This window comes from Rhinatrema bivittatum, chromosome 10 (assembly GCF_901001135.1).
Source record: "Rhinatrema bivittatum chromosome 10, aRhiBiv1.1, whole genome shotgun sequence".
Taxonomy (NCBI): domain Eukaryota; kingdom Metazoa; phylum Chordata; class Amphibia; order Gymnophiona; family Rhinatrematidae; genus Rhinatrema; species Rhinatrema bivittatum.
In genome coordinates this window covers 105,063,118-105,080,930 of record NC_042624.1, presented here as the reverse complement: position 1 = coordinate 105,080,930, position 17,813 = coordinate 105,063,118, and the positions used below count along the sequence as shown (strand labels likewise).

The window sequence follows — 17,813 nt, the reverse complement described above, 5'->3', positions numbered from 1 at the left end:
GTCGCCGCATCTCAAAGAAGATATAGTTGTGATGGAAAAGGTACAGAGAAGGGCAACCAAAATGATAAAGGGGAAGGTACAGAGAAGGGCAACCAAAATGATAAAGGGGATGGAACAGCTTCCCTATGAGGAAAGGCTGACGAGATTAGGGCTGTTCAGCTTGGAGAAGAGACGGCTGAGGGGGGATATGATAGAGGTCTTTAAGATCATGAGAGGTCTTGAACGAGTAGATGTGACTCTGTTATTTTCACTTTCAAATAATAGAAGGACTAGGGGGCATTCCATGAAGTTAGCAAGTAGCACATTTAAGACTAAATCGGAGAAAATTATTTTTCACTCAACGCACAATAAAGCTCTGGAATTTGTTGCCAGAGGATGTGGTTAGTGCAGTTAGTGTAGCTGGGTTCAAAAAAGGTTTGGATAAGTTCTTGGAGGAGAAGTCCATTAATGGCTATTAATCAAGTTTACTTAGGGAATAGCCACTGCTATTAATTGCATCAGTAGCATGGGATCTTCTTAGTGTTTGGGTAATTGCCAGGTTCTTGTGGCCTGGTTTTGGCCTCTGTTGGAAACAGGATGCTGGGCTTGATGGACCCTTGGTCTGACCCAGCATGGCAATTTTATATGTTCTTTATGTTTAATGCCTGAGTAGGCCACAGAGCAAGGTACCAAGGAGACAGAAGGCTTTGGAGGCCACAAGACATGGAGGAGAACCAACTTCATGACCTACTCAGGGTGTCATATGACAGCAGTAGACGAGGTTTGAACATATTGCAGAAGTAGTCCTTTCTGGGACTAGTTCAATTCATCCTTTCCCTCTGAGTATTTTATTATTGTTTTAGGCATGAAAGCCTGCCCTTCTACCAAAGATGCTCAGAATGTGTTGCATCATATAAATGTAAAATAAAATTAATCTCTAATACAATAAAGATCATGAGCCCCAACATGTTAATACAGTACATAAACCCATTAAAGACATTATCAAAATATTTAACAAGATAGATGTCAGTATTCAAAGGCTTTGTCCAAGTAACTTTGGAATTACCCATAGAAAAGCCAAGATTTAAACATTCTTTCCACCCCCCCGCCTTGCTACCTGCACAAGGTTTACCCGATTACAAAGAGGCATCGCAGGGGGTGTTCCATGGGCACAGTTTCACTTTGACTGGGTAACACCAATATTCAGTGCTACTGAGGCAAAGTTAGCCAGATAAATCAGGTGGGAAAAATACCTGTTCTAGTGTTACCCAGATACGTTTATCCAGGTATGTTCCCTGGGGTATCAGGGTAACCTAAATTATAAATAATCCATACTCAAACACCAGGATTGAGACTACATGTCGTATTTCTCCACCTCACCCATTCACCTTTCACATATGATTGCATCATGAGCCATGCAAAGGTTTGAGTTGCCCCCCCCCCCCCCCAATCTTCACATCTATTTTTCTTTTAGAGAAGGAGCGGAAGAAGAGAAGGAACTGTGGTGTTGCATCTCTCTAAGATGAGTCACTATTACAGATGGAGGGCTGGTCATTCAAGAGAAGAACCGGAAGACCCCCCTGAACCCCTCCGATACAATATTATAAGAGTAATTTTCAGAGGTCTAGCCGACCAACCACAGAGTTAAATGGCCAGATCTCCTGTTGGCTACTAAGTGGCTAAATGTAGCTACCTTGCTTTGTTACATGGCTATATTTAGCCACTCTATATGTAAGGTGTTGCTGGTAGGGGGTATAGCTTGGCTGGGGGAGAAGACTAAACACCAGTGTTGATTATTCCAGTAGACAGGTAGTTTCTTCCACCTAACCCTGTCTGCAGAAATAGCAGGGGGCAAAGTATCTGTGCACTTTTATACCTGCATATCTTGTAACGAATTGTAAAAAGAGAAACTACATGGTTAGTTTCTCTTTAAAAACTTGGCTAAAGATATATGGGCGCAAAAGTATTCCCATACAATATTTTGCTACAGTGCAGCCTAGGAAAAATTGCCTCCTACATGTTTGACAGCACACTCCATGCCTTCATAAAATATGGGTACTGTACTGGGTTTTCTAACACATTAAGCCCAATATAGTCTAGTCCTTGTTCCAAAAACTGGAGCTGAGAACCAGAATAGGATCAAAATCTTACAGTGAAGGGCTATAAACTGAAAAGCATTGTTCATTTACATATATATTCTCAAGTTAATGGTGTTTATGAAAGCTCTATCCTGACAACCATTATTTCCCCCACCACCACAATGTGCAGACAGATTAAGGTTTTGGCTTAAGTTCCCTGATGGATCTGTGTTTATAGTCAGCAGGTCAGAGAGTAATACCCAACAAAACTGGGTTAGATGCAACAAGGAAAAATGCAAATGAAAAACTGCAAGTTGACAAAGTCAAAATAAGCTATAGTATAATACAGTTTATGAAAAATATTGTCCTGACAAATGCTAATTCCAAAAATTCTGTGTTTTTATTAGCCACAGTACATCTGAACCCTTAATGATAGCTGTTGTTACAATATTCATTAAAGATCTATCAAACAGTCACTTCTGTCTAGTTTTTGGGGTTTTTTTAATGTCTTCATCTTTGTAATATTTTACTTGAGAAAAGAAAGTTCAAATAAGAGTCACTTTATCTGAACAATTATGTTTTGGGAAAAGTAGTTAAAATACAGATATTTTGTGTCTAAGACTGGTTGTATTGACACGCCATTGAACTGATCCTAGTTAGTAGTTGCTGCGTTTCAGATTTTGTAAATGTAATTTTTATACATTTTTGGGAAGGTAGAAAATGTTAGAGGCAGATAGCCTGACATATTGTGAAATGTCCTTGAGTGGCGTCTGAACGCATGGTAGGGGAGAACTTCCCGTAGTAACTGAGTGCCAACAGGTGCAGATCCTCTTACATCCCTGTGAATTCAACCCCATGGCTTTTTCTTTGATTCTTTCAACTTAAGCGCCCGGTGGGGGCAGTGCCTCATAAATTTCATAGCAGCCTGGTACTGTTACAAGGCAAATGACTGGATGCCAGATTTTCTCTGCTTTTGGCACGGGGAACCCTTGTCTCTGGGACACACAGCTCTTTCCCCACATTCCTGCCCCCTCTAAAATAAGAGAACATTCATTACAGTCAATTGTATTTGAATGTCAGACACTGCTGTGTCACGTATACACTGTATTAATAGCTATATTACTAATTATTTGGTTTTGTTTCAGGAGAGTCATGAATTAACATGCATGGCTTCTACAGTAATACTGCAGAATAAGTTGCATACTTTGTTCTTTCCATGTGATAACCTGTGGCACTTTTTAAAGCTTTTGTAGAAGCAACTCCCATTTCAGTTTAAGACAAATTAGTGCTACGGGGCGTACTCTGCATTTGAATGTTCTGGATGGCACATTTCTGTAAACCACACGTGGGTGCTGGCTGGCTGCTGGTACTGTAAGAACTGAAGTGTTGAATTTAGTAGGAAGGTGTGACAGCACAGAGCAAAACACACTCTAGGGCATGAACAATTTATACCAGTGTCGGAGAATGAACCGGCCATAGCTCTGGTCTTAGGTTTCAATGGCGTGACCATCTGTTTGGAGCTAAACTAGCAAGCTCATTTTTCTCTAAATATAGATCTCCCCTGCTTAACTGTTAACCAAATAATCAAGACTTTTTAGATATCTCTCCATGCTTTAAAATACTTTAGGAAAGAAAACAGGGAGGATAAGTTTCAAAGCCATTGGCCTAGGTAAAGTTATTTACCTGGGTAAAATGAGTTTGCTGAAAATTGCCCCACCCTGGCAAGCTGTGAAAGTCTGCACACTTTTTAATAGCAGGAGTACTTGTGGCTAGACATTGAGGTGGCATTCCCAAAGGTGTGTGTTTAGGTTGGGGTATGAAAGTAGTACATGTACAGGATATTTTCACAAATAAATCTGCTATTTTGCTCCCCCCCCCCCCCCCCCCTCGGCCATCTGCACAAAGATCAAGCACAGAGGGAACTTCAAAATCATGTATTTTGCACTAATTTCAAAAGCTACTCGTTTCTTTCTGAAAATTAGCAAAAGGTTTAACATGTACTAAAAGCCCCCGTGTGGCTTACAGCTATTGGAAATATACCCCCGCCATGGTTAAGAAGGCATTAGCAATTTTGGCATGTGCAGGAACACTTCATGAAAAGCTTTTATTACTGTAAAAATGAAAGTATAATGTATCAAATATTGATGAAGGTGCCAGCCAATTAACTGAGTTGCTGAAGAGTGCTGATGAGAGGAGAAGACCACTGAATCTTGCAGAGTGCCAGTTTAATAAATTGAGGTCCATATTCAGCCACTGTGCAGCTCTGCTAGTTAGCCAGATAAACTTATATGGCTAACGGCGCAACCATGCCACTGAATGTACCCGGCTATCTTTAAGTTAGCCAGATAGGTTTAACCAGCTAACTTTAGGATAGCTCTAGGGGCCGACAAGAGTTAGCCACATAAATCACCCAGCTAACTCAACTCCTCCCAATTACACCCCCGAATGTCTTCAACTTATCCAGCTAACTTCTCAGTTAGCCGGCTAAATGCTTTTGAATATGGACCTCTATAAGAATATTCAAATTCCTGTTTTTAAAATGTTTTGACATTCCATTTTCTAGAAGTCATTTCTCCCGTGGTGGTGGAAGAAGGGTGATGGGGTGAGAGAGAAGGGAAGACGGTGACAGGCAGAGGGAAAGGGGCTGGGGAAAGAAGAGAAGGATGGTAGCAGAGAGGAAAGGGAGGGAAAAAGACTAGGGGTGACCAAAGACCAGAAGGGAGGAATTGATGACCACCAAAAAAAAGCCTGAGCCAAGGGGATTACTATAAGTACATGCATGCATGATGTTTGTGGTGCAAGAGTATGGGTCACAGGTTGTAGGGTGTGTGTGGTTGGCCAACAAAATTGTCCTCATTCAGACAGACAGGTAATGATGCGTTACATCAACAAGGAGGGAGGAACAGGTTCAGACCTCCTGTGTCAGGAAACCATCTGGATGTGTGACTGGACCATTTCTCAGGGAATAATCGTGAGAGCTAACTATCTATCTGGCAGGTGAAGGGAATGTCCTGGCTGGCAGATTGACTACGGTCCTGGAACCTCAGGCAGCTCCCTGGACGGGGAGGATCAAACCAGATGTTCCATGAGTAGGCTACATGTGCTGTATCATAATAGTAAGTAATAAAAGATCAGGAATTGTTAGATTGTGATAACACAAAAAACTTAGCATTTATTGCTTTTATTTCTCTAACATTGCTCTCTCTAGGCTTAGGCTGACAAATCATTTCTTAGATGAACTGTAAAGACCATAGGGTGACTTTCAATGTCACTTATGACTTAACTTGACCAGCACTGATTTTGGTTTGGTTTAGTGATAACAATAAAGGTCATTTATTTTATCTGTTATGTATGCCTGATGAGTGATGAAGACTATCCTTTGGATTAAGCTACAGGCAACTTCACACGTCAGGGTCTGGTTTCTTTCAGATAAACCTTGTCCCTCAAAACCCCTGACTTTGCACATTTAGCATAATGCTAGGAAAACAGAGTGCTGATGAGAACTATTATTACTGTTAATTATACCCTACAGTAAGCACATTTAATTGATGAATATTAGGTGTAGTATACAAGGGATCTTATCTTGCGCAGTTACTCTATATACAAAAACCTTAGATTTAAAAGAAAATTATCAAATTTTAAAAAACACTAATCAAAATTAAAGACCCTTAGGTTTAAACACACACACTCCTTAAACAGTTTTAGTTTTAGTCTGTTTATTAAAGATGAACAGAATACCAGCAAACAATTCCTGGTGTGCTGGAGTCTGTCTTCCCTGCAAAAGCCCACCCACCTACCTCCACCATATCCATAATCTTTAAAGAGTTTTAAAAACTTTAGCAAATCGACAAAAATTAAGATGCAGACAGAAATCCAGCAGCAAGATGGAGGCTATGAAGTCTTTTGCACCAGATTTATCTACCTTTTAATGATAGGTTGTATGTGTGCACCTGGTGCAAATGGCTCTTGCAGAACCAGTCCGATCTCTGGAGGCTGGAGTGACAAACTTGGAGGAGCTGGGGCAGGCAGAGAGTTAGCTAGAGGAGATCTCCAGGGACGTAGTAGAGTGGTCCAGGCTCCAAACTAGCTATTCTTGGGCTGCTTTGGAGGACCAAGTTCACCTAGAAGGAGAGAATCTCACCTTGGTGTGACATTAAGTGATCCTTTAGCTAGGTCCTAACCTCCATGTGATGCAGCAGAATATAGCTATTCTGCTTCTGCTTGGAGGGAGAGCAATCTTCAAAAAGCCCATTTTTGCAGGTAAGGCACTGTTTTCCCATGGAAATGACTTTGATTATTTCCCTCACAATGTCCAATTTTGTGTTGTTGCAGGATTGTTCTTAGGGGCGTGATGGTGGGATGATCATGACTGAGCTTAATTATAAAAACCTCAGGTTGGCGGTGGGGGGAGTTATAGGTCTGAAAGATAATTGCCGGGGATGGAAACCATAAGGCTGAAGGTTTGCTTAGGGAGCCTAATGCTCTTGCATTGACTCTGCTGCTATTGCTGTCACTACTACTACTTCTTATTTCTGTAGTGCCATTGGATGTGCCTGGTGCCATACAGATACACATAACGTATTGAATGTCTTCTGTATATTTTACAATCTGGTCAAGACACACAGACAAGACAAATAAAAGAATATGGGAGAGCCTAGGTTTAAGACTTAAAACGGTTGTTTTCTAGGCAAGATTTGAATATGGCCAGAGAGGGAACGATGCACCAATTTATGAAAACTATTACAGGCATATTGTGACTAGGTGGAAGGTAAAATGCTGGAACTTGGAAATGGAGGAGAAGGACGTAGATAGAAGTAGCTCACCCGCTGGCCAAAATTTGTGAGCAGTGGTGCAGGGGAAATAAGAAAGGAGATGTAAGTGTGGAGCTGCAGAGTGAATACGCTAGCAAGTGATTAGGAGAAGCTTGAACTGTAAGTGGAATTGAATGGGGAGCCAATGTTATGACTTGGGAATAGAGGTTACATGGTTGAATTGATGCTGGATTAAGATTTTATTTATTTGTTTGTTTTTATATACCGACATTCGATCGAGATATCACATCGGTTTACATGTAACTGAACAGAAATAAGGCAGAAGCTGCTTATTTTTCATTGTAACATTGTAACTTAAATAATTTAGGAAGATACATTTGCATATTAACTTTGAAAGGTTAATTTACATAGTAACTTAGAGAAATAACATTAAACATGTGAGTTGGAGAAGATAGAGGGATGGGGTGACATAGAGGATTAAATATGTACAGTTACTTTACAAGGGGAACCACCGGAGTGGTTGACGGCAGACTGGGGAAGATTCATTCAATAAATCGCACAACTGAAATATAGTGATGGCTCGGTGGGAGATCTGTGAGGAGCAGGTTGCAGAGGTTTAGGTGGTGAGAGAGTGCATAAGAGTTTTGGTGGTGTGTTCAGAAAGGCAGGAATGGAGCTTGATAATATAGTGAAAAGAAATTTTTAGCATTGTTTTGAATGTGTGCAGAGAGAGATGAATCAAAGATGGCTCCGAGGTTGCAGGATAAGGAAACAAGGATAACAGTGTTATTTGTAGCGAGAGGGTAAGTGGGTCTGGGAGGAAAGGAGAAGTTCTGTCTTGACCTTCTATATATAGACGACAACCAACAAGGACTGAATTACATAGTCGAGTAAACAAAAGCATGGGGGTAGCTTGCTTATTGAGGCGGTTACTACCCCTAACTAAGCTACATATACAATTAGATGCAGTTCCAACACTGCTCTCTACATTAATGGTGGGGTGGAAGGGAAATAGAACTAAAAGGTACTAAAAGCCAAGCGTAACAAGTAAGAGAAAAAAAGAGTGCATAGCTTGCTGGGCAGAATGGATGGGCCGTTTGGTCTTCTTCTGCTGTCATTTCTATGTTTCTATGTTTCTATGACCGTGATGACGGTAATTTTCAGAGACTTCTGCAAGTAAAACAGTGTTTTATGTGCATAAAACGTCTGTTACAAAATTGCCTATCAATAATTCAGGTAAACTTGCAAGCATATGCCAAGCTTACACATAAGTTTACCTGTAGTGAGCTGAGGCCTTCCTGGGGGCAGGGTTGGGAAACGGTTTGTACTTATTTGCATCTTTCTGCATTTTCAAAAGCACAATTTAGCGAGTATAATTGTATGCTGGTAGTTTTGGAGGGATAATTTTCAAAAGTACGCATGTATGCATGTGTTTCCATGTGAAATTTTGTATAACTTATCTGCATGTATTTGCCAGGTGGTTACAAAATTACCATGTTAAATTTAAGGTGGCAGTAGGATATCCAGGTGATGATGATAGACAGTCAAGCTGACATTTGGGATTGGATTCTGGGTGAAAAACCTGGTGCAGAGGTGGATGTGGGAGTAAGCATAAAGATGTTGTTGAAAGCCATGGGAAAAGATCAGAGCACCAAGAGAACAAGTGTAGAGAGAGAAGAAAATCCAGGACAGAGCCCTAAGGAACCATAATGGGATATTGGTGAAGTATAAGAACATGCCATACTGGGTCAGACCAAGGGTCCATCAAGCCCAGCATCCTGTTTCCAACAGTGGCCAATCCAGGCCATAAGAACCTGGCAAGTACCCAAAAACTAAGTCTATTTCATGTTACCGTAGCTAGTAATAGCAGTGGCTATTTTCTAAGTCAACTTAATTAATAGCAGGTAATGGACTTCTCCTCCAAGAACTTATCCAATCCTTTTTTAAACACAGCTACACTAACTGCACTAACCACATCCTCTGGAAAGAAATTCCAGAGTTTAATTGTGCGTTGAGTGAAGAAGAACTTTCTCCGATTAGTATCCATTAGAAGATCCACTAAATATGTAATGGAAGAGATAAGAGTAGATTCAAGATAGAACAGATTCTCAAGAATAAAGTGACAATTTTGGCAAGTTATTTCTGTAGAAGGTGAAATCCATATTGAAGTGGATTAAGAATGGTTTAAGAAACAAGAAAGTCAATGTAGCAGAGCTGAACAATATGCTTAATAGTTTTGATGCAAAAGGGAGTAAGGGGATGTGATGATAATTAATAGGGCCGGTATGTCCATATTGTGTTTTTTGAGGGGTGGTATGATCACAGGTTGGTAGCTATATAAACCACCACCAAGTTGTGTTCTAAAGTTCATGTGAGCATTCTAACTCACAAGGTTTGCTTAGAAGATGGTTGACTTCTTGAAATTAAATTTGATAGTACAATATCTTGGAAAGATGTTCATAGGATACAGTTGAAATGTTTTATGCTCTCTCTTAATTGTTAGGGTGTCAATATGGTATTTTTTGGGTAGCTGTACATTTAGTTTTAGGTATGTGCTAAATAAGAAAATAAATATGCCAAAATTATGAAAGGGAAAAATGCAGTTTTCTTTTTCAATTATCAAGACCATCATAGAGGTGATCAGCCAGTATATCAACAACTTTAACTGAAAGGTAGGAGCAAGTATCATGTTGCCCTACATTGCATCACTGATTCTATTACTAATAGCCTATCACTGAACTGTCATCAAGTTATGATGAAATACCAAGTGGAGAGTAAGGAAATTTGAACCTATCCTGTACCCAAGGGTGGCTTGAAGCCAGATAGCTGTCCTTTTGTGCTGGTGGTAGGAGGGGAAGCAAGCTAACTCAGTTAATGGTAGTCTTTACATTTTATTTTATAACATGCAATTTAGAATATTATATACTAATTTAGAGGCCATGCCTTATTCTCTTTAAATTTCTTCTGCCGAGACTATGTTGTCTCCGGTTTTCTCTGAATGATGCCTTCATTGCAAAGCAAGAAGAGTCGTCATTTGGAGAGCTCTGCTTTAGCATCTGTTATTGCTGTGTCTGTGGAAAACATTACATTGGTGGTGGTCACGTTTTCTTTTCAGGCTGCCACTAGTTTTCTCATGCTTATCTTTCCTGCTGTGTCAATAACTGCAGTCTTGACTGGCATGACACCAGCTTGACACTACAGCTTATAGTGATTCGGAGCACTCTGGTTCTAGAACAGTCAGCTCCTACATAGTAACATTAATAACAGCAGAAAAGGACCAAATGGTCCATTCAGTCTGCCCAGCAAGCTCCTTATATGATAGTAACGCTGCTCCATGTAGTTATCCCCAAGCCTTATGGGGATAGATAGATAATTACTGCTAGCAACCTTTTTACTGGGTGATGAGCCTTCTTGATAATTCAGATGGTACTGCTTGATGTGCTTTGCTTATGGAATTGGCCATAGAAGTAGTCCTATGCTTTTTCCTTTGTCTGCCTGTCAGTGCCCCAGACCATAAAACTCAGGGCCCATGCTAGTTGCCATCCAATTCCCCTTTACCCCTACCCACTGCTGTTGAGGCGGAGAACGATCTTTCAGTTGCGTCAAAAGCATCAAGGCCTATTGGTTAAGGGTAATAATCCCCATGCCTTTTGTTAAGGGTAGTAACTGCCACTCCATGCGGGTTACCCCATGCTTATCAGTACCATAGACTATAAAAGTCAGAGCCCTCAATTCCCCTTTTCCCCCTGTTGCTGAAGCAGAGAGAGCAATGTTGCAGTATCAAAAGCATCAAGGCTTATTGGTTAAGGTTAGTAATCTCCATGCCTTCTGCTAAGAGTAGTAACTGCCGCACCAGCAAGTTACCTCCATGCTCCCTTTTCCTTATTTCTGTCTCTAACCTTTAGGGATCCACAGTTTTTTAATCTCCTGCTCCTTTGAATTCTTTGACTGTTTTCGTCTTCACCACCTCCTCTGGAAGGGCATCATAGGCATCCACCGCCCTCTCTGTGAAAAAATATTTTCTGATGTTGGTTCTGAGTTGTCCCCTTAGAGTTTCATTTCATGACCCCTAGTTCTACTGATCTTTTTCCAACGGAAAAGGTTTGAAGTTCGTGCATCATTAAAACCTTTCAGATATCTGAAGATCTGTATCATTTCTTCCCTGCATCTCCTTTCTTCCTGGGGATATGTGTTTAGATCCTTCAGCCTCTCCTTAAGTCTTCTGATACTGACCCCACACCATTTTGTTCACCCTTCTCTGGGCCACCTCTGTCCAGTCTCTATCCTTTTTGAGATACCATCTCCAGAACTGAACATATTACTCCAGGTGAGGCCTCACCAAGGACCTGTACAAGGGCATTATCACCTCCCTTTTACCTACTGGTTATTCCTGTCTTTGTGCACCCAGCATTCTTCTGGCTTTAGCTATCACCTTGTCACATTGCTTAGCCGCCTTCAGATCAGCAGACATTATCACCCCAAGATCCCTCTCTTGGTCCGTGCACATCAGCCTTTCACTCCCCCATCATATACAGTTCTTTTGGATTACCGCATACCAGATGTATGACTCTGCACTTCTTGGCATTGAATCCCAGCTGCCATATTTTGAGTACTCTTCAAGCTTGCTTAAATCACTTTTCATTCTCTCTACTCCAGGCGTGTTCAGTCTCTTATGACTTGGAGCTTGTTGGCAGCCCTTTCTGGGAGTTAAAGCACAGATGAAAACCTGAGAGATTCTGGTTCATCATCTATGGTGCTTTATCAAAGTAACTTATCTTCTGTGTGCTTACAATTTAAACTACAAGCTTTCAGAGGTAGGGATCTTTCTCCATCAATGAGCAGGACTGAATTAACCATGACACATGGGGCAATGTCATCTGACAGTCTCTCCTAGCTCATAGAGCTTTTGCTCTATTTAGCTTGCGCTGTAGCTCCTGTGCACATGCTGCTCCTCAGTCCTTTTGTTTGTTTTTTTCCCAACCTTCCGCACATATGTGTATATTCTCTCTCCCTTTGTTTTTGGTACTTTGTAGTTTTCTTATCTTTACTTAAAACTCCAAGTTGCCTCAATCCTTCTCAACAGCACTTTTCAGTGCTACCAAGAAATAAATCAACAACACTATCTGGTTGGCGGTTTGGATTAGAATTCTCATTCTTCTAAGGAGATGGAAAAAAACCTCTCAAAGCATGTCTGGCTCATAGTTCTAAGAGGTTGATCTGAAACCAATGTTCCATTGCCGACCAGATCCCTTGGGTTCAGAAGGAGCCTATAATGTATGTATCCCCATCCCTTGGTGGATGTGCCCATTGCTTTCATATCTTGCTCAGTTCCTGGCACTGCAGCAGATTTGGGAATTGGTGCCACAGATGGGGGAAGCTTTGCTCAAGGTGGCCCTGCTCAATTTATTATGGAGAGAGCCTGAGGAGGCTCCTCTCCGAGAGGTGAAAATTCCAACTGTCATCAACCTTGGAAGGAGCTCCTCGTTTCGTCTTGTTGCTTTGTCATGCCATATCTTCATTGCCTGAGGTCCCCGTCCAGGTGTCCTGGTGTCTCATCTCCTGGTGTTCTAGCCCTCCTTGGTGTTCGTTCTTGCTCCGGATCCTTCTGTTCTGCCAGCCGTGGATCTCCGGGTGACGGGTCGCCATCATGGGAGTTGCCGGCAGTAGACTGGTTCCTGTGCTCCTGAGCCATCTTGTCCTGCCAGCCTTTGTGGTGCTTCAGATGACATCAGCTTCGTCGTCTGAGTCCCACCTCGACTGGATCCTCCCCTGCGCTTGTCCCACTCTCCGCATGGTCCATGACCAGCCTCCTTCGGCTGTGTAGGGCGCGCAGTGGGACAGGGTGGTCCGTGACCAGCCCATTGGGTCCGCCCATGAAGGTGGGCTGAGTAGGGCGCCCTGAGAGACAGTGCCAATGTCCTCCTTCCCAGCTTCTCGTCTCATCTGGATGTTGTCAAGTTCCTCGTCTCATTTCTGATGCCGTCGCATCAGCCTTGGTGTCATGCCTTCACTTCAACTGTGGTGTCATGTCTTCAACAGCCCTGGTGTCATGTCTTCAACACGCCCTGGTGTCATGTCTTCAACACGCCCTGGTGTCAAGGCCTCAGTCTGCCCTCATCCTCAGGCCGGCGTGCTGCTCCATGCCGATCCAAGTGGCAGATCCGAAAGGGCTTGGAACGGTCGGAGGACCGTTCTCCTACCAACATCATGTTGTTGGCGCTGGGAGCTTGCAGGCCTGGCAGAGGGTAAGACCGTGTCTTTGCCATCCTGGGACATGTCGCCAACCCTTGGTTCGGTCCTGGATCCTTCTGAGGCCGGGCTGAGGCCCAAGGACACACGAAAACCCGTGCTACACAACAAAATCTATGTTTATTCTGAGTATTCAGGTAATTTGGAGTCAAATACTTACAGATCCAATACTTACAGATTGGTTTATCCCTATAAATATTATATTAATACAATATTATATAATGTAATCAAATGCAATTTATGTGAACCGTTGCGATCTTCTGTTGGAACAACTGTAAATAAAAAGCATAAATGAAAAAAGTACAATTTTGTTACAACTGTGTATGACTATGACTTTATTCACAGCATTCCTGCTAACGTGTACAGGGATCTTTGACTGCTGTCTAACTGCCTGGCACTGCTCCAGTTTTCTTGTGGTTTGAACCAGGCAGAGCCCTGTAGTCTTGTGAAATCTACTGGCCCCATGCAAGTCAGACCAAGAGAATTACTGTTCTTGGCCCATAGCTCAGATTTTATAAGAAGTAACAATTTCCCTTTTTGCCCATTTCTATCATGCTAGTTGCTATGATTTGGTATAATCTGGAGTTTATGATGAGCTATGCCACCTTTTCCATCTCTAAGCAGCTTCTAGACATAGGTCTTGCATATGACTGACATTTTGTTGACTGAACTATCCATAGGGACTTTCACTTTCAGTTTTTATTTTATTTTGCCTGGGAATTCCAATGTTAGAATAAAAATGAAATCAGAGGAAAATGATTTTTCCACTGAATTTTCTCCTGTGTGTTATATCTATTTATTTATTTTAAAATGTTTCTATACTGCTTTTTCAAACAAGGTTTAGTCAAAACGGTGTACAAAAGATACAAATCATAAAAATAACATAACATAATTAAAAATTACACAAATCTTATAATAAAATAAGAATACAATAAAACAAGTTCATAAATTATTAAATCCTAACAAAAACAAGATAAGTGTCATCTTCTACATTATATCAGTATAAGAGGGGAAAACTGAAAAATGGATGGTTATGTGATGTGTAAAGTGGTTAATGTTTATTTGAGGTAATTTTGAAAGCTATCTGAAACAGGTAGGTTTTTAAGGATTTCTTGAAGTGAATTGGATAGTAATCTTAATGAATCTGGCAATGCATTCCAACGGATGGGACCTGCTACTGAAAAGGCCCTTTTTCTTGTGTTAGCTAATCATGCTTGCCGAGGTAAAGGGGTGTCTAAGAAGTTTTTTGTTAGCGATCTCAAATGTCTAGTGGGTTTGTAAATATGGAGTAGAGAGCAAAGCCAAGTGGAAGAAGAGTTGTGGATGAGTGAATGGATAATGGTAAGGATTTTGTACTGTACTCTAAATTTTATTGGTAACCAATGATAAGTCTGAAGTATTGGAGTGATGTGATTTCTAATGGAAGTACCTGATAGGATACGTGCTGCCGCATTCTAGGCTAATTGTAATGGTTGGATGGTATTATTGGGGAGACCTAGATAAAGAGAATTACAGTAATCGAGACCTGAAAAAATAAGAGATTGAAGGATAGTCATTTTTCCACTGACTTTTTTTGTTATAACATTGAAATTCCCAGGCAAATTAAAATAAAAACTGAAAACTAAGGTCCCTAACTATCTAAAACAAGGGAGTCAGATCCTATTCCTTGAAGGATGCAGATAGCTTATTTTTCAGGGTAACCAAAATTTGTAAATTAATCATGCACTAAAGCCACAGTATGCAAATCTCATAAATATTAATTGTGGATATCTTGAAATATGACCTTTTGCAACCCTCAGGATTCATATTTGTGGAAATAAGTCAATAAATAAGTTATATATGATGCCTTTTTGTTGAACTAACTTAATACATCTGTGACTACTTTTCTGAAGCTACTCCTCCCTTCATCAGATTAATGCAAAATGAGCTAGGCATGAAATGGCCCAAATATACAAGCAAAATTACCAGTTGTGGTTATTCTAGTGGTACAGTGGTTTTTGTTTTCAAAACTAGAAAGGGTTGTAAAGTCGGGAATCAATTTTTAGTAGCCTGTATAGCTGAAAAGTCCAAACATAGTTTTATATCCGGGTAAATCACTCTGAAAATTGTCCTCTGAATGGACCAGGGGGAAGAGTGGTAGGGTGAATTTCTGTGAAAACTGACAGCAACTGGATGCAGGATTTACAGCTATAGAAGGAATAAAACCTCCTTCCTGTGTCCTGTCTTGCTTAATGTCTGACCATCACTCTGCCATAATCAGAGATGTGTGTTTACTTTTTAATGGGAAAGCTCCTCTAATCTTCTTTTAATGTAAATCACATCAATCACACATCTTTGTATTGGACAGTGGTGCTTTAATTGATAAGAAATTTTATTTCTGGTCTCACCAGGTCCTTGTGTACTTTGGTTTGCAAATGGACATATTCTTCAAGCCAGGGCTGGGATGACAGTTTCTGGAAGCTGATCGGACTAGAGGATTGTGTGACGGACAATTATACAAAAATAGGTACAGTAGATCAAATGTTTCCAACCAATTTCTAGTGCTGTGTGTGTGTGTGTGTGTATGTGTGTGTATATATATATATATATATATATATATATATATATATAATCTCCATATATAAAATCTTTCTGTTAGCACTAAGACAACTAATGAATGCATAACAACACTTTAAGCATTGTGGAGAACAGTGGTACAATGGCTTATTCAGTAATCTTTCACAATGACTCACCCTACTGCTACTTAATTTTCATAGCTGTAATTAATTATGACTCATATTAGTGGGCTTCAACTTGATGTTAGCTGCCATCACAATTCACAATGACACATGAAACAGATTACAGTAATACTGCATTTGAAATGTTAGAGTGGTACTATTGCAAATAAAAGAGAGAATTGATAGAGCATATGCCCCGTCTGTTATACCTTGTTCCAGTTCTCAAAAGTTCATAATTACCTGAAGACATTTTCCAACCTACACTAACTTTGCTGCATGTCTTAAGTTATGCAGGATACAGTATTTATGAAAATCCCATGGAAAGTTTTTACAAAAGATCACACAACATAATTTTATACTTACCTTAATTTATTGTGAAACTAATAGCTTTTTAAAATTCCCACTTCAATTTCTGTACTCTTCAACCTTCTTTGTAATGTAATTTTGCTTTACTTTCACTTTGCTGCTCAGCAGCATTTTAATGGGGCCTTCTGATGGAAATTTTAATATCTTTAGCAGGTTATTTTCAAAAGGATTTATGGAAACCAACTCGGGATTATGTGTAGAAATCGTGTTTTGAAAATTATCTGGGGGTGGAGGGAGGAGTATGCACATCACCCGATTATGCGCATACTTTTCCCAGCACATGCAGCAGGTGTTCCAAGAGGTAGCGTTGGGGTGGGAAAAGGATTTATGCATTCAACTTTCAAAAGCATGTACGTAAATGTACAATGCAGAAAGTCTCACACCTACACTCAGGGGCATCCCCCGGTGGACCGGTTGCGCCAGTCACGTGGTCTGCCGAGCGCGGCCGTGACAGAGCCGTGCTCGGCAGACCACTTGGTATCTCCTGGGCGGCGAATCCCCGGGCCGGGCTTCATCGGGAATCCGCCGCTGCCTACACTCTGTGCTCTTATGTCCACGCATGTCCTGGCAAAACCCAGGAGTTTTCGAAGCTAGCTGCTGAAAATGACCCTCCCTATGACGTAGTAGACAAGAAAAGCTATAAAGGTTCATGACACACAAAACTAGACGTTCATTGACCAAGGCATAAAGGGAAATCTTCTACAATATCACAATAATTCTCCACTTTCGGACTATTTCCTTTCTTAATAGGCACCTGTCGTCCTCCAGTTCCCTGATTCTATCTTTAATTACTTCAGCAAAACAATGTGCTTCTTTAAGACTCTTGCTGTTTCCTGCCTCTGATATTTATAAATGCATGGCATCAGCACCTCCAGTGCAACCCTAGAGCCGAAGGCACTTGGGAAATTGAAATGGCTCCTCTTCTTTCTTCATTACTCTTTAAACTGTAATTCATGTGTCAAGAAGGGCATAAAAAAAATGATCACCAAGCTGGCGATGCCGCGGAGGCAGTGTTCACAACGCTTGAAGGTGGGGGGGGGAGATGTAATAGCGATACCTAGTGGCCAGATTTAGTTCCCATGATTGCAGAGTTCTGGAAGGAGCCCTCATATGTGCTGCCCCCCCCCCCCCCGACTAAGGACCGCCACTGCAATGAGTGTGTTAAGCGAGCTGGAGAGGACATGAAATAAGGGGGAAATTCCCAGGTAGTTGAAGTATTTTTATTTATTATTTTTAACTTTTTTATTTTTATTACAATTTAAATAATTTCCATGAATTGCATCTTGTAAGGCAAAATGTAAAGAACAAAGAAAAGAACAGTGGGGAAAAAAGAAATAATAAAGACACGAAAGTCTATTAACTTGTAGATTAGGAGCAGACACAATATCAAGAAATAAAGAAGTATTTTTATTCTTTGTATCGTTTTTGGCCGGCTGTGGAACGGCCCCATCTAACTGCACTCACTCCTAGCTCCACACGTCGCTGACGTGGCTGAAACATCCTGCCATGTCCTTGGGCCCCGTAGAAGCACGTGCGGCGCAGCCCTTCTTAAAGACCCCATAGCAGGAAACCCGTCAGCCGGCGCTCACCCATGACATCATCGGTTCTGGTATTTAAACCCCCGGTGCTACGACAAGCAGATGCCTCAGTAA

At 41.1% G+C, this 17,813-nt stretch overlaps 1 protein-coding gene across 5 annotated transcripts in view; it reads left to right on the top strand.

Moving 5' to 3' along the window:
- The window catches only part of FGGY (FGGY carbohydrate kinase domain containing), a 340,924-nt gene that overhangs the window by 127,313 nt on the left and 195,798 nt on the right, over positions 1 to 17,813 (top strand). For all 5 annotated transcript variants that reach the window (XR_003858912.1, XM_029617869.1, XM_029617871.1 and 2 more), the window contains exon 6: positions 15,469 to 15,584. Coding sequence is in view for 4 of the 5 variants with exons in the window: in XM_029617869.1 (XP_029473729.1) it covers positions 15,469 to 15,584 (116 nt within the window). In the remaining variant the exon portion in view is untranslated. The remainder of the gene's footprint in view (positions 1 to 15,468; positions 15,585 to 17,813) is intronic.